This window comes from Delphinapterus leucas, chromosome 16, assembly GCF_059928025.1.
Source record: "Delphinapterus leucas isolate spDelLeu-1000000601 "Yukka" chromosome 16, BTC_Dleu_Yukka2, whole genome shotgun sequence".
In the NCBI taxonomy this organism is placed as follows: domain Eukaryota; kingdom Metazoa; phylum Chordata; class Mammalia; order Artiodactyla; family Monodontidae; genus Delphinapterus; species Delphinapterus leucas.
The window spans coordinates 31322731-31348048 of NC_143144.1; the positions used below are offsets into that span (position 1 = coordinate 31322731).

The 25318-nt window shown below is 44.6% G+C and overlaps 1 protein-coding gene across 8 annotated transcripts in view; it reads right to left on the minus strand.

Moving 5' to 3' along the window:
- Positions 1–25318, minus strand: part of KCNMA1 (potassium calcium-activated channel subfamily M alpha 1) — a 747639-nt gene that overhangs the window by 368499 nt on the left and 353822 nt on the right. For all 8 annotated transcript variants that reach the window (XM_089897739.1, XM_030764574.2, XM_030764569.2 and 5 more), the window contains exon 3: positions 2297–2358. In XM_089897739.1, the coding sequence (XP_089753865.1) occupies positions 2297–2358 (62 nt within the window). The remainder of the gene's footprint in view (positions 1–2296; positions 2359–25318) is intronic.

The following is a 25318-nucleotide window of genomic DNA, read 5'->3' on the forward strand; positions in this document are numbered from 1 at the left end:
TTTCCCCATAGGACAAACTCCTGGGGTTTGACCTCAGAACCCAATGTGGTAATTCCAATGAAAAGTAGAAAGGGCTACACAAATAAACATAAGATCTTCTTATAAACAAAAAGGCTCACTATGCCAAACCACTCAGTTTAGTGACAGAGAAGAAAGACTGAGGTTAGGATCAGGCTGAAACAGTCCCCAGGGGGAGTGAGGACAGTCTTGGTTCTAAGATTCTTGGCATTTTTGCTGGGAAAAGCTGAGCACAGGACCGAAGGGCCATCCTTAGAATAGACTCTTTGCAAGTCTATAATAGAAACCAGAACCAGAGAGGGTTCCCAGTACGGCTTTCCCAGGCTCAGCAGAATCATCACTAAATCCAAAGGACACTGAAGTGGTGCAGGGCATCCAGGGAAGAGGGTCTTGCCTTGGGAGATTCTATTCCTTTCCCTCCTTTCATGTGGAGCTGAGAACACCAAGAACTACAGAGCAGAAGACCGCCCCATAGCAGAGACTATAAAAAAGGACACAATTCAAATCCATCTTACAAGAGCACTTTATTTCTGAGAAATACAGAGGAGCAAAAAGGAAGAGACAAGGAAAGAAGGCGCCAAGGCACCTGTCCTTCTGGCCGATCACCACACTCACCTCCACGTAAGGGTTTGCCTGCTGGGGCTCACAGACTACATGCCGGAAAGTACTTTCTGAGCCCCGGCACAGAAGTTGGCAGGGTACGCACCCCATGACTTGTGAGAATACTCCTCACCCCTGGGGAGAAAATGGAGAGGTAAGACCAGGAGCTTTAAAAGATCTCTGGTTCAATTCAAATATGATCGAGAATTATTAAGAGGAGATGTTTAAATGGGGCTTACCTTCAATGACATGCCAATTGGAGTTTTCCAAACTTAAAAAACTCTTCTCTTTCTCGGCCAGGAAGAGCTGATGGAAGAGTGCGTGGAATCTCAACTCCTGGAGGACTTTTCAAGGCCCCTCCACCTGAGATGGGCAAGGGCAGCCCAGCCTTGTGCATGAGGATGGGCTGAAGGGCCGCTGATATTCCAGATGTGGCTGGTTCCCAGAGACAGGTGATGATGTTTTCTTTATTTTCCTTGGCATGATTTTGGCTCAACACCCAAATGCACAAAATCCTTTGGCTGGTGACCAGTAACTCTGAGAAATTCAGAGTTTAGGCATGCATGAAATTACTACAGAAAAAGAGCCACAGAAAGAGAACACTGAGCTCAAAATTCAGGCACACCAGGCTCTGAGCCAACAGGGATACCAAGCAGGTTTCCTCAGATCAAACTCCAGCATCCAGGTGTACCAGGGTGAGAGTTCAGGGAATCAAAACCACTCCTACAGTGGATGAGGTAGGCAAAGAGCTGAAGGCCACCATCCAGGTGTCAGGTGCATGTCCCCACAGAAAGGAGTCAGACCAGCTCAGCTCCCGTTTCCCAAATGCTGTCAACTTCAAGCTTGCAACAGAACATTTGGAACAAATGATGTACCGAGGGGGTGACACGTGCAGGAACCAGGGCAGAACTGGCTGCCACCTAGCAGCTCCGCTCAGTGCCCCCTTCTGCCTCCTTCAAAGCCTTTTCTGTCCATGGCTCAGACAGACCCCACCCCAGGCTCACCCCAGAGCACCAGTTCACTCAGCCGGCGCCCCAGGGGTCTGCACGAGTGTCCACTGTAGGAAATCTCAGATGGCCATGGGCCTCCACCTCTGGGAGTCATCACAAACCCCTCCATCCCATCTCCTTACCTTCACAAGTCAAGAAGCACCAGCCAGTGATGCTTCAGCTGAATATTCAGTTGGCAGGCACAAAGGACAGCATCAGGCTTTCTATGCTGACCTCCAATAAGAGTAAAGCTTTGGAAACCCTCACAAGAAAAGGATCCTACCACCACGGCAAGAATGGCTCAGACCCTCACCGACTGGACACCATGACTCTCTCAGAGGTTGCAAATTCACACCAGAGCCCTTTTGACTTCTTGACACCTTCAGTGCAAATACCGCACCAGGAAACAGCTATTTGAAAATCAGTAATCAGGGAAAATCAGGGAAAAGGTGTGATGACCTCAGATTCCTCTCCCGCCCTCCTAGGCCAGCATAATCAAAGTAAGTCTTCCTCGTGAGAGCTTGCTTTCCCATTCAGAAAATCCACACAGACAGCCCTGCCTTCCTCCAAAAGCCTTCCACACTCAGGAGGCTCTGGCAAAGGTTGGTGTTAAAGGAAATCAACGGATCAATGTAAAGGCTCGTGATGGTTTGAGAAAAGAGGGCAAGACAACGTATTTGAATACTCACTTTGACGAATCTATGAAGTATATTACAAGTGCACCAATGCTGAGAGCAAAGACTAACACCACCTGCAAAAGAAGAGAAAAACACCATCAGTTAAGGGCTGAATGCTGGGAAGTTTACTTATTTATTTTCTGGACACATGCAGCTGCAGCTCGGAACATGGTGTCTTCAGGGGCCTGCTTGGCAGTGTCGCCCCCTCGCTGCGCCCACATACTACCCTGCGCACGGCTCCTCACCCTGCAGTGGACAGCAACCTCACTGCTGGCCAACAGGGCGCAGGGCAGACTTTTGTATCCCTGGGCACTGGGGTTTCATCTGGCCCTGTTACCTCAGGGTCCAGCTTCTCTGCAGCTGAAGTCAACACACTTCAGTGGGAAAAAAGCAGGTAATAAAATCGCAGTGATACAATTTTTCATATTATATGTAACCTAGGCCCCAAAGGAACTCAGAGACAGGGACATCAATTTTTAACAGCTTTGCTGAGGTATAATTTACATACCATAAATTCACCCATTTTAAGCTTACAATTCAATCAATGACTTTGAGTAAATTTATCAAGTTGTGCAACCAGCCGTGTAATCTACTTTCGGAACATTTTCATCATCCCGGAAAAATCCCTCCTGCCCATTAACAGTTAATACCTGTTCCTACCACCGACCCTAAACAAACACTAATTTACTAGCTTACTTTCGGTTTCTATACAAGAAATATCAAAAAGCACGAAGTTGGTGTCTGTCTAAATGTCCATATATGCGTATGTATGCATATTTACATTCATTGCATGAACGTGTGTGTGCATGTGGTTGTACTACTTCCCGGGTATTCTGGAGACGGTTTAGGCGCAGGAAGCCAAATTAGGTAATACGATTGGCCAGGTACATGACAACGTGCTCCTTCTTGTCACTCTTCACTCAAAATTAATCACCACTGACACGAAAGACAGTTTTGGCATCTCCTGCAAAGGATACCTGTCACAGTAAAAGTCCATCAGACGAACATGCAGCACCTGAGGCTGACGCTGACACTTCTGTCCTCAAGCCACACTCCAGTTTCTTTATTTACTCCTTCACAGAGGAGGCCAGGAGTGCAACTAAAAGGAGGTACAAAAATATAAAAGACGCCAAGAGCCAACAACGAAGCTTGAGAACAAAAAATAAACACCACCATCACACATAATGCCAGGGGGCAATAAATATCTAGTAGACGTGCTAATATCCTAAAGGGACTGCAGGGTGCAGGGTGTGAGAAGTGTCAGCCTCTTCGGCATATCTTCAAATTGACATCCCTGTGGCATTGGCTGGCGGATAGAGGTGAATCCCGATTCATGTGACGATTAGGCATGATGGAGTCGTGTGTGTGTGTGTGTGTGTGTGTGTGTGTTCACATGCACGTGAGCCAAACTGGCTGACAGAAAATGAACTCTGCATACCTATTCACTTAAAACATTTACAAAATTCCATGGAGCTACATCCATTCCATGGATGGTGGGCTACAAAGCAGACAACTGACCGTTGAAACAACTGGATATTATAAAAGGAATATGCGGCTTCATAGCATCTGATGACTTCCCCTTATGAAAGGAAGTATTAAAACATCACCGGGGCTGATTTTATTCTTCCATTGTGTTTTAAAAACTGAAACGGGCTCCAGCTGAATCCAAGGAAACTCCTGCAGTCTGTCAGTAATTACCCTCGGCCCAGGGCTAATCCCCCTGGCAGGCTCACCTCAGTCTCTCTCCTCACACATGCACTCATTCATTCATTCATTTATTCATTCATTTCTTGCAAAGTTATACACAAAAACAAACAAAAACATCAAGAAGCCTCTGCTTTTCCCTCTATTATCTGAATGAGGCAGGAAATCAAGTAGCTTAAGATTAATTTTGATCTGTGCTATTTCTGAGACATAAGCAGTTAGATCCGGGCCCTGACCTCATTCTCAAAATGCTGCAAAGAGAAAGGGTGTGGCCAGATCAGAGGGGAAGGACCTCTTCTTCATTCATAGACAGCTGATGCAAGACTAATCTCTGGCAATTTGGCTGTGTGTGTGTGTATGTGCATCCGTGAGTGCAGAGCTTCTCTCAGAGCGGGCCGTGCAGGCTTAGGCCATTAAAGCTAGAGAGAAGATGAGGGGAGAGGAAGGGGGAAAGGGGAGGAGAGAAAGGGAAAAGAAAGGGGAAAAGTTCTTGCACGCCGTTTCTGCATCATTCTGAAACGGGCTCAAAAATCTAAGCTCTCCTGCCATGATGATGACTTCCCAGCATCGGAGGGGACAAAGTAGCTGACACTAATGTGTCCCAGCTGCCTCTGTGATGGGGAGTAATGTGCAGCTTTAAGCGAATCAGCCAGTGACAGGAGGGGCGGCCTCTTGCTCTCTTCAGATGCAAAGTCAAATAGCAGCATCGCTCTGACAGGATAAGGGAGGGAGAGAAACCCAGGAGGAAGATGACTCCACAGTTCCCAGGAGCTGAAGGTTCTGAGGAGTGGACCTATTCTTGGGTCCACACGTTCAGCTGGAAGACTCTCAGTGGGGTACAGGGTGTCCGAACTGTCCCATCCCCATCCCCCAGCCACCTGCCTCCAGGCACGAAATGATCAATGGGGCGGGGGAGGATCTGCTTCTCAGTATGGAAGCCACCATGCCTGTGATTTTTAAACTTGCTAAATGGCTCTTTATCATGTCAGGCTTGATTACATTGTCAACCCGATCCGGGTGCTGCAGATAACGAATCAATCCTTTGGATCTCGCCATGAAAATAGGAATCCGACAGAGATGAATCTTCTACAGGGCCCTCGCAAAGGGCTAGTTCTCTCTCATCTTGCATCTCTCATCTCTGTCCCTCTGGCAAACACCCCACTGAGAACCCTACTCTAAAAATGAAAAACTTCAGTCCAACTATACAAAATGATTAGATTTTAGCCTAAGTGGTAATGGTTACATTACAGAGCATCCCCAAATAATCACCTAAGTATTTCACATTTGCTATGCACAAGGCCCTAGGAAAAACAAAAGGAAGAAATCCACTTGGAGTCATAAAATATGCTCTTTTCCTGCAGTAACCCTTACATAGATGAGTCCTGTGCTGTCATGCAATTAGTGCTCAATTGTAGGGTACAGGTAGAGTCAATATATAGTAAGATATGGACTAGATGGGACATACATAAATGGAGGAGCTAGGGAAGGGCGGGAACAACAGAGGTTCTTGTCTCAACAGCCACTCCCTTCTCAAAGTGTCCCTTCTTCCGACGTGTTACGGCTACTCTAATATCCCTTCATTAAGGGGGAGGGCCACTGGGAATCCTTCCGTGAGCAACTACAGTCCCAGGGACCAGGGGCAAGGCAGCCCAAGGGACATGGTAAGATGAGACCAAGAAAAGAGACCGGGAAACACTCGCCATCTAGCAGCTGACACCCCTCACAATGACCAAGCACTTGACAAAGTACTGTCGCAAACGAGAGTGTGTGGACACAGTCTGACACAAGGGATGAGGTGAGCAGTCCCTCTCAGCACACCCTGTGCCTGTCACGAGAGCCCGGCCAGCCTTCCTAACTCTTCATAGCCTGGGTTCGCCATATCACCTTGGCTACCCTGCGTAGTGCTAACTGCCATATTCTTAGGTTTACTGCAAACACCCGTATGCTGTGTGGTGGTACTGAGTCCTGAGTGATATTTATAGAGCGCCAGATTCCTAAAAACAAAAGCCGTTTGATAAATGTCATTGGAACAGTGGTGCCCGTGAGTCATCTATTTTCAAAACTCTAAGATCAGACATGACATGTGTTTGTACAGAAGAATGCTAGGTATACAGACAGACAGACACACACACACACACACACACACACACACAGTATACTAAAAGAATGCCTGTCCCCAACACCTGACACCAGAAGTCTGATGATATGGGACTCCCCTAGCAGTCCAGTGGGAAGACTCTATGCTTCCAATTCAGGGGGCACAGGTTCCATCCCTGATCAGGGAAACTAAGACCCACATGCTGGGCGGCCAAAAAAATAAATAAATAATAAAAATTTTAAAAAGCAGGAAAATTATATAAAAACAAAAGTCTGATGATACTTGGTGAGCAGAGAGGAGAAAGACACAGCCATCTTCACGATGGAAATTTGAGCAGACCCTGAAAACCTTCCAAATGTCTTGGAAAGTTCAGAAAAATGCACAACAGTATGGCGAAGCACAGAATATCCTCCCTCAGGTCACTGAAGCTCCCCAAGGAAAAGACAGATCCATTGATGCGATATGGAGGTGAATGAATCTGGAAAGCTGGCTCCTCAGAGATACTGCCTGCTCTAGAACCTGGTTTCAAGCTTTCGGGTTTAGGCCCAAATGCTTTCAAACCCACACATAAGGCTACATGGGCCTTCAGACATGGATTTGGAGCAGAGGGTCACAAAGGTTGCTGCTACTCAAATCCTATCACCTGAGGAGCTCTCCTTTAAAGCCCTCACCTCACCGGGGGACCAGATAATTGAGAACTGGGGTGAGGGGGAGGCCGCATCTCTCTATTTTTAACAAGCTCCTCCAGTGAATCTGATGTGTGGCCAAGAACGGGGAGTCACTGAATTAAACCCATTAGAGAAAACCACTTAGCTCAAGTCAGAGATTAATTTACAAATGTCGCCTTAACAATTAGCCCATTAGAACATATGTATGAGGCCTGCACACTTTGAGAATCGTGCTAGGAGTACTCTAAAAAATACAGAGAGGGGGATGAACTAATTCTCTCCTGAACGGGTTTTACACATTCTACTCAGCTCACCGCAGAACAAATGACCCTACTTAATGATTCTGCACGTTTGATCAGGGCCTAGCCAGCTACTGGCAGCAGCGACCCCTCAGAAAATGAACAATTTTTGATATAGGATCCCAAAGGCACATTACTTTCTTTTATTGAGGTATAATTTATACACAATAAAATTCACTATATAAAAAAAAAGACATGAGGACTCCCAAGGCCAAACAATCTGGGGACCGTTTGTTTATGAGAGATAACATCATTCCAGCATCCAAATTATAATGTTTGGTCTGGCAAATTTAACAACTCTACAATCAACCTTTATTGAACTCCTCTGCTTGAGGTCCAGAGGGGGAGAGAGGGAAATAGAAAACTGAAATAGCTAAGTCAGGCCTGATCTTTGCCCTCAACTAGCATGGAATCCAGAAGTTTAAATTACTCAGGAGTCCTTGTGAATTTTATAAATGCTACACATATAAATAGACACTTCTGCGAAGTCCAAGGAAGGAGGGGGCCTAGAAATAACACCACCGCCACTGCAAACTCCCACAGTGGAAGAGGAAGAGGAGAATGGAAAACCAAGGAGGAGGAAGGGAGAGTTCCTGATGCTCCAGGTCCACCTGGCTGGTCCAGGGAAGGGCAGACACCAGGTGCATGGGGTGGCTGGCACGTGGCGGGGAGAACGCAGGACTCCAGTAGGGAGGCCCACCTGGGTTTGAATCTCAACTCTGCCCCGATAAGCAGCATGCTCTCGAGCACATCACATAATGTCTCTGGGACTCAGTCTCCCAATCTGTGAAATGGTGGGATTGGAACAGATGCTTATCCAGTGGGGACCTTGACAGGTTACTGTAGACAGTGAAAGACGAAAACTGTTTGGCTTGAAAAGGCAGAGCTCTTTTATGCCAACTGTATGCCATTTCTGCATAATTATAATTCAGCACGATGGCAATACGCGTGTGTCACTGATCTGTGTCAGAGAGGCTTGCTTCTTTCATAAAATCACAAGTGTGGACTCCATGGGCACTCGGATTCAGAGTCTGCGCTTCCAGTAGCACAGTGAGTTGTCCCTGTAGCTTTTCATCTCACAAAACTAAAAACCTAGACCCACCAGCTGCCGCCTCCTGCGTCTGTGCCTCAACTGTGCCATCGCTACAGGGCACTGAGTGGTGGTGTGACACAGCCCCCTCTCCTCCAACCTCGGTGATTCACTAAAAAACCTATGTTTCTGCCAGTTTTACCCCGAGAAGCTCACAATGAGTCTCAATCTTTTCTCAAGGGAAAAGGGAAAGGATTTCTTTTTCTTCACTGTATGGCAAGATTAGTGGTATGTTTTTCTCATCCCTGAACTATTAGCTGTTCTCAATAGGAGAAGACATAATTCTGCTACCAAAAAAGGTATTTTTGTTATCCTAAATAACAAAAGATTTGTAAAGTATAAAACCAATATTTTGACAGCGCCATTTAAACAGCCAAGTGTCCCCTAAGTTTCCAACCTAACATTCTGGTGCCTTACGTTTGACTTATGTTAAGTGCTTACACAAAAATGCCTTAAGCGGATTCACTGGAAACCAAGACTCCAAACAATAGTTGAAGTGCAGATGCATTCAAGATGAAAGAAAGAAAGGAGAAGAAAGGAGCTTTCAGCAGTTGGTATTTAGAATTATAGCATTAAAATAAAATACATGGGACTTCCAGATAAGAGTAAAACAGTGCTTTATTCAAATGTAAGGAAGCCGAGTAAAAATACCTGTGAGAACGTGTGTGTGTGTACAGCTGATTCACTTTGTTGTGGAGCAGAAGCTAACACACCACTGTGGAGCAATTATACTCCAATAATGTTAAAAAAAAAAAAAAAGATTTTCATTGGACGAATATACTGATTGGAGTCTTTCAATCATTATAATTTTTAAAGTAATAAAAGAATATAGTTACAAAAAAATGCCTGTGATTTTGTGGGCATTCAAATCTGGTGTTTCCAAAAATGCAATACTATAAAGCCATACTCAGTGTAGAATGGACTGGATTTTCAGGACACGTGATATAAAATGGCGAGGGCCCCCCCTCAATCGCTGCAAATGATTTCCACGGCTTTTGGTACGAAGATAAACATCCCTGACACAGCTTAGAAGACCCTGAAAACTCAGGCCTTTTTCCTCCTCTCTGGCTTTATCTCACACTTTCTCCCTCTCTAGACGCCAACTAATGGAAATTTCAGTTCTTATCTAACGTGTGCACACACACACCCCCCCCGCAACCACCCAACCGCAGGGCCTTTGCACAAGCACTTCCTTCCTCCTGGAAGACTTACTTCCCCTCATAGACTATCCATCCTTCAGATCTCAACTCCACCATCACTTCCCTGCTCACACAATATAGGAAAGTCCCCCACGAGCACAGTCTGTACCTTGTGGCACTTAGCACAGGAGCAATTTTACGTTTCTTTGTGGAATCGTTTGATTAATTCCTCTGTCCTCTACTGGACTGCATATTCTGTGAACACTGGGTGCATATCCATTTTTACTCATCATTAAATTCCCAGGAGCTAGCAAAGTGTCTCGATCAATATTTGTTAAATAAATAAGCATATGGAGAAAAGACTGGAGAAGGGGTTTGGAGACTGGGTGCAGTGAAAGAAAAAGAAAGCTGGAAGGATATGAACCCTCACTGAGTGGGACTTCAGACTTTAAATCCTTCCCTGTGATGGTAGGATCCAAGGGACCCCTGCTGAAGTGGAGCGGGGTTGAACATCACTGCAGTCAGAAGGACAAGGATGGGGGACGCACAGGGGCCGGCTAGCACATTCAAGTGCACAGACTGGAAGCTGATGGCCAGAGGGGCCTGGAGGTCGGTAGATGACACCAGCAGGGAGAGTAGACAGAATGGGGATTTAGTCAGGTGGCAGGGGCCTCAAGAGAAAAGGTTTTGCACAGGACGGAAGAGGCAATGGAGGGCCAGAGTGTCCAGTGATCCCTGGGCTATGGAGAAACAAGCCACCTCCATACAGAGAAGTGAGGGAAATTACAGCTCTAAGAAAAACAGGTTCAGCTGAGATGGGAGATGTCAGGAGTGTTATGTGAAGAGGTTGAGAATTTAGATTAGGTTCAGGACTAGGAATCTGAGGGAACAAAGGGAAGCCCAAGTCCTGAGGGGGCATGATACAAAATAATATAAATATAAATGCATAAATGGGACATGAATATATATATATGTATGCACGTACACACACACACACAACAAAGAACACAAACGGATACTCTGCTAATTAATCACAGATGCTGGACGTCTGTCAATATTTGTTAACCAACTACATTCCCAGCAAGGTGTCTCTGTCCATTTTCAAATTAGGTAGTAATTTCAAAATGACTATAGATACAGAGAAGCCCTGGAAAATAATAAGGCTCCTCCTTAGTGTACACTAAGAACAAGTTTATTATAAACTATGCGTCTGCTGGTATACAGACAAATAAGTACAACGGTTGGCTTTCTGGAGAGGGTGGAGGAGAAACTGACTAATACAAATAGATACAGAGGGTCTGGATTCTTCTTGGTTTGTTATGTTCCTCAAAGAAGAAACTGGGGCCTAAGTTATAAGTCAACTGCCTACTCTCTTCCCCTCTGAGGATTCATGTTGAGTGTGAGTTGTGTGAACTTCTGCAGGTTGGTGTCCCCAGCTGTCACAGGAGGGTCATCTGTCTTACATCCTGGATTTCATTGACCATGCACATCTCATTCTGCACAACTTAAAAATACAGAAGAGTTCAATGTGTTCCTCTAAGGTCTAAATTTTTTAGAACTGAAATAAGAAACTAAAATGATGGAAAGCAAGAGTAACATTAAGACAGAAAATTTTCCCTAAAACCTGTGTCCTTCCTGAGAGTTGAGGTTTAATGACACTAAAATCTTAGGCCACTGCATCATAAAATTTTAAAGGTTGATTTCTGCATATTTTAACCAATGGCATGAAAACCGCTGCCTTGGCAAACAAGACAAAAATCTTCCATTTGAGGTCTAAAGTTGGAAAGACCTTTCCTGTCTAATTATTGAAAAACCCAAGGGAAAACATTCCATCAGCTGGTGGAGCTCCCAAGATTGCAGCTAATGAGCTTTTTCAGAAATTGTCTGGTTTAAGTGCATGTGAGTTTGGCCAAGTGGGCTGTTAATTTAATTAGGTTCATAGGATGAGAAAACTTCCGTGGCACTGTCAGGTCACCAGTTGCTGCCTGTTGTCACCAAGGACTAAATTTATGGCCATCTTTGCCTTACTTTTCAAATTTTGCCAGTTCTAAGAGTATATTAAAGGGAAAAATGGAACTGAAAGCTGGGACTCAAACAGCCACCTATACACTCAAGTTCACAGCAGACGAAGGTGGAAGCACCCAAATGTCCACTGACGGATGAATGGATAAACGAAATGGGGTCTGTACATACAGTGGAATATTATTCAGCCTTAAAAAAGGAAGGAAATTCTGGTACATACTACAACACGGATGAACCTTGAGGACATTTGCTAAGTGAAATAAGCCAAACACAAAAGGACAAATACTGTATGATTCCACTTATATGGGGAACCTAGAACAATCAGATTCATAGAGTCCGAAGTAGAAGGGGGATTGCCAGGACCTGGAGGAGGTGGGGATGGAAAGATATTGTTTAGTGTGTACAGAATTTGTTTGTTTTCCTGTAAAGAGCTGAATAGTCAATATCTTAGGCCAGCGGGCCACAGGGTCTCTGTCACAACTACTCAAGTCTGATACTACAGTGCAGTGGGCCCCAGCCTTTTTGGCACCAGGGATGGATTTCATGGAAGACAATTTTTCCACGGACTGGGGATGGGGAGGTCCGGTTCAGGCAGTCATGTGAGTGATGGGGGAGACGGTTCAGGTGGTAATGTGAGCGATGGAGAGCAATGCAGAGCCAGATGAAGCTTCGCTCGCTCGCTCACCCGCCACCCACTGCCCACCTCCTGCTGTGCGGCCTGGTTCTTAACAGGCCACTGATGGTTCGGTCAGCGGCCCGGGGCTTGGGGACCCCTGCTATAGTGCAAAGCCAGTGGAGACAGCACATAAAAAAATGGGCATGGCTGTGTACCAATAAAACTTTATTTACAAAACCAGGGAAAAAAAGAAGTTGTGCTAATGAAAAAGAAATTGATGATAGTTGTAAACACTGCAAATGTACTTAAACCACAGAATTGGTTTAGAAATGGCTATAATGATAAAATCTTATTTTATGTTTATTTACTACAGTAAAAAAAAAAAAAAAATGGAAGAAAAATTCTGAGAGCCTGCAAGTGGAATCCAGCAGTATATATTTCAAATCTCAAATATAATCACCTTCTCAGAGTGATACAAGTATCTCTCCTTTCAATAGCAGTTGCTATCTCCAAGAAACTTGTATTACAAACATGTGATTCTTGCCTCTCCGGGAAGCTTGATCTTACCCCTTAGTTAATTCGAATTTCTCCTTTAGTTTCCAGAATCTCTCCCCATTTAGCCATAGACACCTTATATGAGTCCCCACCTTCCCCTCCCCCTCCCATCCTCACCTTTAACTGATGCACAAAGTGGGCTATGACTTTCTCAGGAATCAGGGAGCTGACTGGAGCCAGAACCTACTTTGTCTTCTGGTAACTGTAGCTAAAGTCCGAGACATGATTGAGAGTTTTTAAAAAATGTGCCCTTGACCACAATAGAAAAAGAAAATAGGCTTCCCCGGTGGAGCGGTGGTTGAGAGTCCGCCTGTCGATGCGGGGGACGGGGGTTCGTGCCCCGGTCCGGGGGGATCCCACGTGCCGCGGAGCGGCTGGGCCCGTGGGCCACGGCCGCTGAGCCTGCGCGTCCGGAGCCTGTGCTCCGCAACAGGGGAGGCCACAGCGGTGAGAGGCCCGCATACTGAAAAAAATAAATAAATAAATAAATAAATAACAAGAGTGTGCCCTTGGCTTGTAACCACTTTAAAAACACATAACAATTTCCTCTAAAAGGTAATGAACTAGACACAGGGCACTGGGTCTCCAAGTCTAAACCTCAAGGCCAAGCTGCAGTAATGACTTGGTCACAGGCCCTCAGTGTGTTAGTGGGACCCTATAGTCACACCTAGAAACAACCTAAAACGTCCTTCTTCTACAGTAATGATTTTGCGGCCAAAGGGGTGGCTTTTAAAAAGGACTGGCATGCACCCTAGAAAGTTGTGCATCAAAGCCCCTCAACACCAAGGGAGTTGGCTAAAGACAATGAACAGCCATTGAACTGAAATTACAACATTAACACGAACACTGACCAGGCCTCAGGACCCATTACCCACCCATGCTAGGTGTGGCCACCGATATGCACGACTTGCTTCTGAAAGCATCACACTGTATTTTCTCCTTTGTAGAACGGACTCCTGGCCATAACAAATGGGTTGGCGTTGGCAAACACTACCTGGGCTAAGAATGAAACTAGCAAATATCTTTTATTAAGGTCTACAGCCGAGTGAAATCCAGGTCTCCAAAGAGAAGGCACTAGATTGTCCACTTCTGATCTCTCTCCCTCCGTCCCTTACTCAGAGGAAAAAATATATATTTTGTACATCTACCATTGAATTCTTACAGACAATCTACCCTTTCTGAAGGAAGTAGAAGGTTTCAAGAGATAGCATTTCTCATGCTCATGAATTTCCGCTCCCACAGCCAGGAAAATCACAAGTCAAGGCATAAACCTCAACATGGATAACTATGGATGGGATGCCCTGAGTGATGACTATGCCCCATCAAACACTGCACCACTACTAATTCAGAAAGGCTGGACCACAGCCCTGGCTGCCGCCCCACGCCCTGCATGGGTCTCCCTGTCACCCCATGAGGATCAGACGCTCACAACGCCGCACAGGGTGACAGGAGCTCAGGCGGACTAGAGACCAACAGTTGGAAAACCACAAACTCCACTTTCACGGGGCACACGCTAGGGGGTGGGGGGACGTAAGCATCACCAGGTAACACAAGCTGGCCCGCCTCTCAGCCTCACAACTACTCTGGGAACAGAAGAGGGCTGTGGAATGCCACGTGTCTTTTCAAGGCCATTTAAAATGAGGAACAGTGTGTGTCTGACATTCAGGGCTGCTTTAGACTTCAGACTAGGTACAGAGTTAGCCCTTCAGCAAGGCAAGGGCCAGAAAATGTGCGAAGGATGATTTATTCCCCATTTCTAAGAGCTTCGAAATACTGATCAAGGAGAAAGCAGAACTGAGGTGCCTGTCCTTCAGGCTTTTGTATGGGTTTTTCAAGTTTTCGGTTTCCATATTGGGAGATCCAGCACCTTCTCGGGGTTTGCGGGCTCTGCTGTCATAATCCAGCAACGCATTTCTTTTTATTTTTTTTTAAATTAATTTATTTATTTTTGGCTGCGTTGGGTCTTCATTGCTGAGTGCAGGCTTTCTCTAATCGCGGCGAGCGGGGGCTACTCTTCGTTGCGGTGTGCGGGCTTCTCACTGCGGTGCCTTCTCTTGTTGCAGAGCACAGGCTCCAGGCGCGCGGGCTTCAGTAGTTGTGGCACGTGGGCTCTAGGGCACAGGCTCAGTAGTTGTGGTGCACGGGCTTAGTTGCCCCGCGGCAGGTGGGATCTTCGTGAACCAGGGCTCGAATCCGTGTCCCCTGCATTGGCAGGTGGATTCTTAATCACTGCGTCACCAGAGAAGTCCACCAGCAGTGCATTTCAGCCCCAGCCTGATCACCAGATTCCCCTCTCCATCCACTCCGTTCACTCCTCTGAACTCCCCGTTCCGTTCTCCATTCCCTCATTCATGGCACCCATCTGCTGAGTGTCCACTATGGACTCGGGGTTGAGCTGGAAGGGGATACCGAGCTGGAGGAGAAGGCCCCTGTTTTACACAACATGAAGGTCAGCTTTCATTCTTGTGCAAGGCAGGATGACAGATGCCAAGATGAGGTTCCTAGCATCGAAAGCCTTTTGAGACATTTGTGCCCCAGCCTAAGAGTGGTTCTCAACCTTGAGTGCACATCACAGTTCTCTGCAGGGCCTGTTAAAACACAAATTGCTGAACCCATCCCAGAGATTCTGATTCTGTGGGAGCCCAAGAATTTTCATCTCTAACAAGCCGGTTCAACGACTATATTTTGAGAAACCCTTGCTTTAAAACCCTCATAAAATAATGAATAAATAAATAAATGTTTATGTTTTCAGGATATTCTTTCTTTTTTGAATATGGATGGAAAGACATCTTAAATTGGTTATTTTAGGTATGCGCTATTTGGACAAATTTCCCTTAAAATATCTATAAAAACATACCTCAAAGTATTCTGCAAGGAAGAAAAAAATTGGCTAGAACTCTTTATCTTGAAACATTATTCAAAACCATTTTCACACTCTAGTTTGATGTGCTAGTCAATGCCAGCAAGATTTTTTTTTAATTAAGTTGACATATCTTCCCCCATAGAAAGCTACCTCATGAATTTAGTATATGATGTCACTACTGCTAATAAAATGATTAAAACCCCCATTTCCAGGGGCTTCCCTGGCGGCGCAGTGGTTAAGAATCTGCCTGCCAATGCAGGGGACACGGGTTCAAGTCCTGGTCTGGGAAGATCCCACATGCCGCGGAGCAACTAAGTCCATGCGCTACAACTACTGAGCCTGCGCACCTAGAGCCTGTGCTCTGCAACAAGAGAAGCCACCACAATGACAAGCCCGCACACCGCAACAAAGAGTAGCCCCCACTCGCCGCAACTAGAGAAAGCCCGCACGCAGCAACAAAGACCCAACGCAGACAAAAATAAAGAAAAGTAAATTTATAAAAAAATACCCATTTCCAATATGAAGGCTTAGATTTCTGAAGTCCTAGTTCCACCCAGGATTATAGATTTGTAAAGGCTGAGAAGACTTGGTTTCCAAAGATATCAATAGTCCCAACAAAGGGAAGATGGGAGCTCATCAAAAAACGATTTTCTTTATTGCTGGAAAGAAACAGTGTTAAAGAAGAACAGTTGCCAACATGGCTTCCAAAAACAAAGGAACCAAAGGCCATGGCTCTGCCCATTCTCCCCAGACATGTCTAAGACAGAGGGAGGACAGACCAGTGCCCTCTGTTTGGGCTCCACCCATGCAAGAACCTTCTGGCAGTCATTGGTCTGCCCCACCTTCATAAGAATGTGGGTCTGCTTGACAACATCTCTCCCACAGCAGTCACGTTGATGACCTTAAGTTGCCTTTGTAGATTTTTTTGTGAATGCTATCAACACAGGGTGGTTGAAATTGTTTTTAAGCCTTGTTTCTTTTTCCTTTTCTTTTTTGTTTACTTTTCTATTGAAAAATCAAGGACTTCCCTGGTGGTGCAGCGGTTAAGAATCCACCTACCCATTCAGGGGACACAGGTTCGATCCCTGGTCTGGAAGATCCCACATGCTGCAGAGCAACTAAGCCCGTGCGCCACAACTACTGAGTCTGCATGCCACAAGTACTGAAGCCCGCGCACCTAGAGCCCATGCTCTGCAACAAGAGAAGTCTCTGCTCGCCGCAACTAGAGAAAGCCTGCATGCAGCAACGAGGACCCAATGCAGCCAAAAATAAATAAAATTAAAAAAAAAAAAAAAGAAAAGAAAAATCAAGCCACTCAGATGCACGTGGGGTGAGAATTCTTAGTCTTTCTCCCAAAAGTACCCTTCCTCTGCTGCTCCACTGAGGGGGGCCTCCAAAGGAGTCTGGGGAGACTCTAATTGAGGAATTTACCCCATTGTCTACTGTAATCACCAGTTTTCTTCTCATTCTCTCAAATATGATCTCCTTGAGGGTAGACACTATGTCATTCACGTCTGTGTCCCCACCATTCCCTTAGTCATTCCACAATCGTTTATTGAGGGACTACTGCATAGCAAGCTATGTGCAATGCCTGGATATATAGCAGAGAATAAAAGTGGGCCCTGCCTGCATGAAACTCACAGCCTAGAGGAAAGACAGACAGTCAACCAATGGTCACACGAGTAAAAACTGCACATGGTGAGAAGGGCGCTAACGAGGAGAAGCGAGCTTTGTTGACTGTGGGGTCCACGGAGACGTCCCTGAGGAAGAAGGATTAGAAAGAATTAACTAGAACAAGATGAGCATTTCACACACACAAAGCAGAACGTCCAAAGCTTCTGAACCACCGTCCCGTCTGTATTTGCTGAGTGAACAGAGGGACCAAGATGGTGCTACCCATCACCATGACAGCATGGAGTGAGGGCAGGGGAAACACTGACCACACTGAGCTGAATGAAGACCCACTGTCCTCAAGAAGGAAGAGGTACCTCCATTCTGAAGGTGGAGAAACTGAGGCATGGGGAGCTTAAATATCTTGTGAAATAGGCAGACCTGGGCCTCAAATCCATGTTCGGCTCCCTGCCTTTGTTCTTTTAACCCAAGACGCCAAAGCTACTTCCTGAATTTGGGATTATGAGGCCTCCAAGGTCCCAGAAACGCTCCCCCCATCACGCCTTCCCTGGTGGAACTCTGAAGTTTCATCAGCTTTTTCTGAGTTCCTTAGTGAAGAAGGAGCAAGGCTGAAAAGTGCTCTTGGAGGGCTGTGATGGGAGACCCCCCCGAAAATGAGGACACAAAAGGCAGTCAGTGACTCCACTGGCCCCACAAACCCTAAGCAACCCTCTCTCCCATCGCTACGGACAGTGTATGTTTACTGCTTTACTATACATTAGCATATTTTCCAGTTTTATACCCCATATTGGAAAATTCTTTTATTACATTCTAATCGGTAAGGACCATCCAGTAATGGAGTAGGCTGCTATATGTAATACTGAGCTTCCTGTCCCTGGGGATATTCAAGTAGATGCAGGAGATCACCGGCCAGGAATACCATGGAAGGAATTTGCTTATTATATCAGCTTCCGACCCCATTTTTAATAAGCCAAGATTAGAAGATCTTTACAGCAGAGATTGTGTTAGGTCTCTAGGCCTCTGCTGACTACACATCCCAGCCTGCCTGGTATCCCGGAATAATTATTAAGAACACTCCTTTTCGTGCTCAGGAGTGTTCTTTGCAGAGGACAAAGAATATGGTCATCCAATTTAAGACTCTTGGATGCTTGCAGAGGCCTAATGCATCCTGACACACTAGCTGTTAAATATCCCGAAGATGGGAACAGATGGTTTCGAATTCTTAGAGCCACATCAGAAAAATTTCTTGTTCTCTGTTTAACAACCTGATATACCTGACCCAGCAACAGGTGAATGATGATGTCTAAAACCTCCATTATGTCTTACAAATTCTCTCTCTCTCTCTCGTGTGCATGTGTGCACACATACAGGAAACTGTATGACATGACACTCAGCCATTTGCATAGTACAGGAAAAACATAGGAAAGGCAGAAGCTGGTAGCTTTTCTATGACGCTTGTGCTACCTTAATGAATGAGTTTTCTTAAAAAAAAAACCTCTTAAAAAAGGTCTTGTAGGGAGGGTGGGAGGGAGGGAGACGCAAGAGGGAAGAGATATGGGAACATGTATATGTATAACTGATTCACTTTGTTATAAAGCAGAAACTAACACACCATTGTAAAGCAATTATATCCCAATAAAGATGCCAAAAAAGAAAGGTCTTGGCTGGCAGAATATGACTCATACATTGCTGGAGATGATGGGGACTGATCCACTCCAACTGAATCACTGGATGTTGAGAAGAAGAAAAATGGTTATCGAGATTTCAGATCAAGAGCAGTCCATTAAAACCAGTTCCTGAGGCCATGGGAAGTGGCATATGCACGCTGGAGGAGCATCTAACACAGCATGCTCTCAAAACTGATTCTTGGTGAAAAGAGCAACGCAGCCCCTGATCCCACGGTGAACTCTAACTCATGGGGAGTTCGGGCCTGTGTCACTGTCATATGCTCTCCGCACAAAATAATAAAAAGGGGAGTGATGGGAGCAAATACTTAGAGATGCTATTTCGTTTATTCCTTTTTTAAGCTTTATTGAGGCATAACTGACAAAATAAAAACTGTGTATATTTAAGGTTTACAACGTGATGATTTGATATATGTGTACACTGCGAAATGATTACCTCAATCAGACTAGTTGCCGCACCCATCACCTCACATAGTCACCATATTCTTGTGTGTGAGAACACTCAAGGTCTACTTTCTCAGCAAATTTCAAACATGCAATACAGCATAATTAACTATAGTCCCCATGCTGTACATTGGGCCCCCAGAAGCTATTCATCTTATAACTGGAAGTCTGTACCCTTAGACCAACATCTCCCCAGCCCTCCATCCCACCATCACCCAACCCCTAGAAACCATCATTCTGCTCTCTCTGCTTTTGTGAGTTTGACTTTTAGAGTCCATACATAAGTGAGATCATGCAGTTTTTGTCTTCATGTGTCTGGCTTATTTCACTTAGCACAGTTTCCTCCAGGTTCACCCATGTTATTAAAAATGGCAGGATTTCTTTCTTTTTTATGGCTGAATAATATTCCATTGTAGACAGATATGTAAATATAGACATTTATTACATTTTCATTATCCATTCAACCATCAGTGGAGACTTAGGTTGTTTCCATATCTTGGCTATCGTGAATAATGCTGTAATGAACATGGAAATGCAGGTATCTCTTTGATCCACTGAAGCTGTTTGTTAAAAATACATTTCCAAATGTTCTGATTCTAAAGGTTTGAGGAAGGGCTCTGAAATCTGCATTTTCAACAAGCAACACCATGCCCCCATACTCTGTAATTCTGACAGATTTTGAGAGAGGTCTATTTAACGCATCAGTTCCTCTCTGGCAAGAAGAACTTAAAAGTTTTTAAAACCCAGATCACCAAGTTGCACCCCAGAGCAATGACACGAGCATCTCAGAGGGGAAGGAACAGGCATCAGTAGTTTTCCGATGTATTAGAAAATAAAGCTCCTTGGGTAATTCCAGTGTGCAGCCTGGGCTAAGGGCCACTAACAGCATGTATCTGAAATCTGTGGTCACCTGAGCAGTGATTGGGAGGCATCCTAGGGCAGAAACATGCAATGACAATTGAGGGTGTGGGTCCGTGAAGCCCAACACGGAGAGCCAGGGCTCTGTGCTGGTGCATGGGGAACTACCTGATTCCCCAGCATCTCCACTGGAGTGACCCTGGAAGAGCAGTCCTCAGTGAACCCAGTCATTGAGGAGGCCCGCCTCTCCCCCGACACACCCACACGCCTCTTTGAAACCGAGGCCAGCAGGGAGGCTGTGGCATGCTGAACCTCAGGGTGGTGGGGGACACAGATAGCAGTGTGATGGCTAGGATGGAGCCAGAGCCTGGCACTGACTGGACCACTGCCTGCCATGTGAGCATCAGGACCCTGAGTAGTTTGGGCAGGCTGTTCCCGGCTCTGCAGGGTCCCTTGAGCAAGCACAGCCATCTCATCCCCCGCTCCTTGGCACCTCTGGGTCCAGGCACAGGGTTTGGCCCTCAAGCATGCGGATGGGGAGACAGCTGCTTCCTGCCAGTGGCAATGCAGGCCTCAGTCCTTACCAAGAAACAGGCAGGAGCAGAAGGTGTAAGTAGGATCTGGTTTGGAGATCCCCCAGCTCCAACCAAATCCACATCTTTTTCAGCAAAACGCAGGTCATGTAAATGTATGAGTTTCCACAAACTTCTTGTGGCACTCCATCTGCAAAACCTTAGTAACAACAGCACAGGTTGGTCTCTGGGAACTGGGGACAGGAATGAGGAGAGTAAGTCCCCAGAAGTTCCTGGAGAACTGCTCATCAGGATGATGGCTCAATGTCCACCAAAACACAACAGCTAGTTCCTATCTGCTCAAGCACCCTATGCAGTGGCATGAGGGTGAACTGTAGGCCAGTGCCATGCAATAGAAATAGAATTCAAGCCACGTTTGTAATCTTTAGTTTCCTAGTACACGCATTTTTTTAAAACTTAAGTGATATTCACATTTTCAATATTTCCTATTTAATCCATTATATCCAAAACACTTAAGGGCATTAAGAGGAATGTGAACATTCAAAACACAGCCTCAAGGAGCTTGTAGTCTAGTTGGGGAGATAAAACACATACACAAAAATAGTTAAATATCTACATCAAGTATTGTGGAACAGAGTGTCCTCAAAATGTGAAAAATGATACGTGCTTTGGAACATCGAGCAAGGAGAAGGGAATCTGTACATCAAGGAGGGAATTCATTCATTCATTACATCAACATGCAATTATTATCAAAAATTATTAATCAGATACTAAACACAACTTGTGCACCCAACACACCCACTGCAATACAACAATTTCTTTTGTGATGCCCCAGTTGTTACATTTAGTGAAAAGCAGTCCTACTAAAACAATAAAGTTGTGCTTAACAGAAAAATATTTTATATTGCCTTAATTTTGAGGTTTATATTGAAATTAATTGAGGTTAAATAAAATTTGAAAACTCGGTTCCTCAGTGGCACTAGCCACATTTCAAGAGCTTGACAGACACATGCTAGTGTCCACTGTATTGGACAGCACCCAGAAGAACATTTTCATCCTTGCAGAAAATTCTTTGTGGTAGCATAGCTCTAGACCCTTAAACAATTACAAAAGGTCCCCATTCTCTTTCTACCAGTCCAGGATGACAATGCTTGGAAGTGTCCTGAGTTACATGGATGGTCCCTCCTCTCGTGGAAAGGAGCATGATGGTTAAGGGCTAGAACTGTGCACTCAGACACTCACCACCATGTGACCTTGAGCAGATCACGCTCTATGCCTCAATTCCCGCATCCATCAGAGGGAAGTAAGAAGAGCATCTACCTCAAAGAGTTAGAAGGATGAAATAAGTTAATATTTGTAAGGCACTCAAGACAGCGTCTGCCATGTAGTAAGTGCACTATCGATAAATGTTAAATACATTTCCAGCACGATGTCTGCTGATTGGGCACGCTGAATATTACATTCCAGAATGATATTGGGAAGATGCAAAAAAAATCTCACCTATAAACAGCTACCAACCTTCTAGATGGCAATATCATTCATTGATTCACTCAAGGAATATTTATTGAGTTCTTACATTACACAAAGTACTGCAACCCCAGGCTCAGAAATGTTTCAGAATGTCTGTCCCTTTCCCATCCTCCAAACCGTATCTTCCTGGTCCTCCAAGGCAAGGATAGAATGCCACCCATCTGCAGGCTCCCTTCCTTATTCAGGTCTGACCTCAGGTCAGCTTTCCTCATAGAAGCCTTTCCTGACAATCCTTCCTAAAGCTGTGCCATGGGTGTGCTAGTACACACAGGTACACACTGCACTGGCCTGTCCCCTCACACTGTTCATTTCCTTTGTTGGCTTATCATTCCCTGAAATTACTTTGTCTCTTTACTTCTTTACTTGTTCATTGCTTATCTAACCCCGAGAGAAGACAAACTCTGTAAGGACGGAGATATGGTCTGTTTTGTCCTTGCTTTATTCCCCGACACACAGATCAGTGGCTGAAACACAGTAGGTGCTTTATATAGAATTGCTGAATGAATGAATGAATGAATGAATGAATTCCCCCTTTGATGTACAGATTCTCCTGCTTCTTCTTGCTTGATGTTCCAAAGCACATATCATTTTTCACATTCTAAGGACACTCTATTCCATACTACTTGATATAGATGGTTAACTATTTTTGTGTATATGTCTTGTCTCCCCAACTAGAGTACAAGCCCCTTGAGGCTGTGTTCTGAAGGTTACATTCTTCTTCATGCCCAGCATAAGGCATGTCCTCAATGAATACTTGTGGATGAATGAATGGGAAGGATAAAACACAGTCCCTAAATTTATTTTTCTGATCACACAAGGTGGACTATTTCTACAAATAATAATTTGTAAAATGAATATATATACATACAGCTATATGTGCGTGATGTTTCACATTCTAATTAAATGAAGCTATTTTTGCAACTATTTTCCAATCCAAGAGTAAAACTGTAAAGAATAATGTTAAATGTTAGATCATTAAGTCAGCTTTCTTTAATTACATGGCAGTGTTTCAATAAAGCTTTGAGTCATCCATCCTTAGGATTCTTTGCCAGGGGTACAGCATGCTACATTTAAAATGGCACTTACTTTAGTAAACGCATTTCTATTGCAAATGATTTGTTCCAACAAAGCAAATCCTTGGCAAAGAGCTGCATTTTTATTTTAAACCCCCTACCAAGAAGAGATACATGGAAACATTATAAGCACCAGATGAGAGATGAGAAAACTTGAAAAGCTCCCTCTATCAGAAATCTCCAGGATACACTCTGTTTTAACAGAAGCATCAATATGTCTACCCTCTTCAGTTTCCAAACCTATGACACCTCCTTTTTGTAAATATTTTCTATAAGATAGCTGTAAGTCCTCAGAACTTATAATAAAGACTTAGGGATATCAATATACATCCATATTTTCTTTCTCTTTTATTCCCTGTCCTCCTGTCTCCCTCCCATTCTTCTCTTTCTTTCTAAAACAAAAATCTGGCAGTCGGTCACATGCGTTCCTGAATGATTAAGCATACAGACCAATCATTTGAAGCAGGGAAAAAAAAAAAAATCCCATAAAGGCTAAATTATGTTCTGATGTACTTATTACATGAAGGGTCTATTATGATAAGCTATTATACTTGCGAGACGAATTGAATTCACATTTATGCAACTCATCTATTCCTAGAGAAACACAGATAAAAATTGTACAGCAGCCTGAAAAGGTTTGTGAAATGGATCTTAAGGAGATCAATACTCTAAGATTTTAATGTCAAATTGAGACCATGGAAAAGATGGTCCACAGCAAGGACTCAATTTCCAATAAAAAAGAAAAGAATTAATCAGGTGAGCAGAGGGGAGCATGGACATTCAGGTGGGAGCTGTTGGGGAAGGAGCTGGTAGAAGTCTGGTTAAGCTATTAAGGAATAATGGGTAGAACTGGAGGGTGGAAAACAGTCCACTTATGATTTCATTTCTCCACCCATATGTACTGACCTCCTATTACATTATGGACAACATTCCCAGCAGGAGGGACGTCACAGAGAACAAGGGACACAGCCCCTCACACAGCTGATATTCTGTTGGGGCGAGGACCCTTTCTAGAGATTAGTTATGACAAAACATGCACAATGTGATGTTTATATGTACATGCGGGACAGGGAAGGACTTTTTTTTTTTTTTCTGTTGCCTTTCTCTTGAGTTTTGAAGGTTCACCTTTATGATGACATCTAGAATTTCTCTGGGCTTTGTGAGATTTGCATTACAAACAAGGAACTTCCTCTCATGGAGTCTATCTTCCTTTCTCCTTCCCTCTTGCCATTATGAATCGGGGGATGCAGTTAATGACCGTGACAAATCATAAAAGATTTCTCCTAACTTCTTCAAGTCTGACTATCCTGATCAGAGCCTGTAGGTACAGCCAGCCGTGAACCACATGCTATTTACAGGCTTAAAACCCAGGCAGGATTTGTATCACACACCATGAAAATGCCAGCCTCTCCCAGGACCTAAGATCCTAAACAAATATCCTCTTCCCTAAATCCCTGGAGGATGCCCACACAGTTCCTCCCATGCATGTGTTTAATCAGGATCCCCTCCTCCACCCCCAATCAAGGAACACACAATTACCGAGCTAATCATTTAAATGATGCTAGTAAGAAACAAAGCCATTTTCCTTGTTAAAAATGTGTCTGCTGTCCTATCCATTTATCTGTTTTCTTGGCAGTGCTCTGTATTAATTTATTGCTCAATAAAGCACAGACACCAGCATAGTTGCCGAGCCATGCCTAGTGGAAGGCCCACTATTTCATCCAACAAAGAGACAGCCCATAAGCCAAAGACACAAACAAAAGCACGCTGGGCCTCACAAACCCTGGCTGGTTAATCCTGGCTCCATTTGCTCTCCCAGAGACACAAAAGGGAGGCAAGGGTACAGCTCTGGGGAGAATGCAGGTGACTAATAATTATCGATTATCAGAGGAAATGGAGTATGTTTGGTCTGTTAGCCAAGTGCCACTGGGTTTCCTTTCTATTGTATAGTAAACCTCACCACCACAGGTGACCTCGTGGTGAGCTTTGACGGGAAACAAGCTGAAAAGGGAAATGATAAAGATGAAGATGGGGGTGGGACTTGGCTTGCCAAGGTGCCTGCCATTCCAGGAGATTCTCCCTCTAGATGAAAGCGACACTTGTAGCTTCCTTTGCAATTAAGACAACAGTGACTAATCACAGGGTCCCTGTTCAGATCTTTGCTTCAGTGCAAACTCTTGCCAATGATTACCTTGCGTATAGAAGGGCTTAGCATCTGACAATCT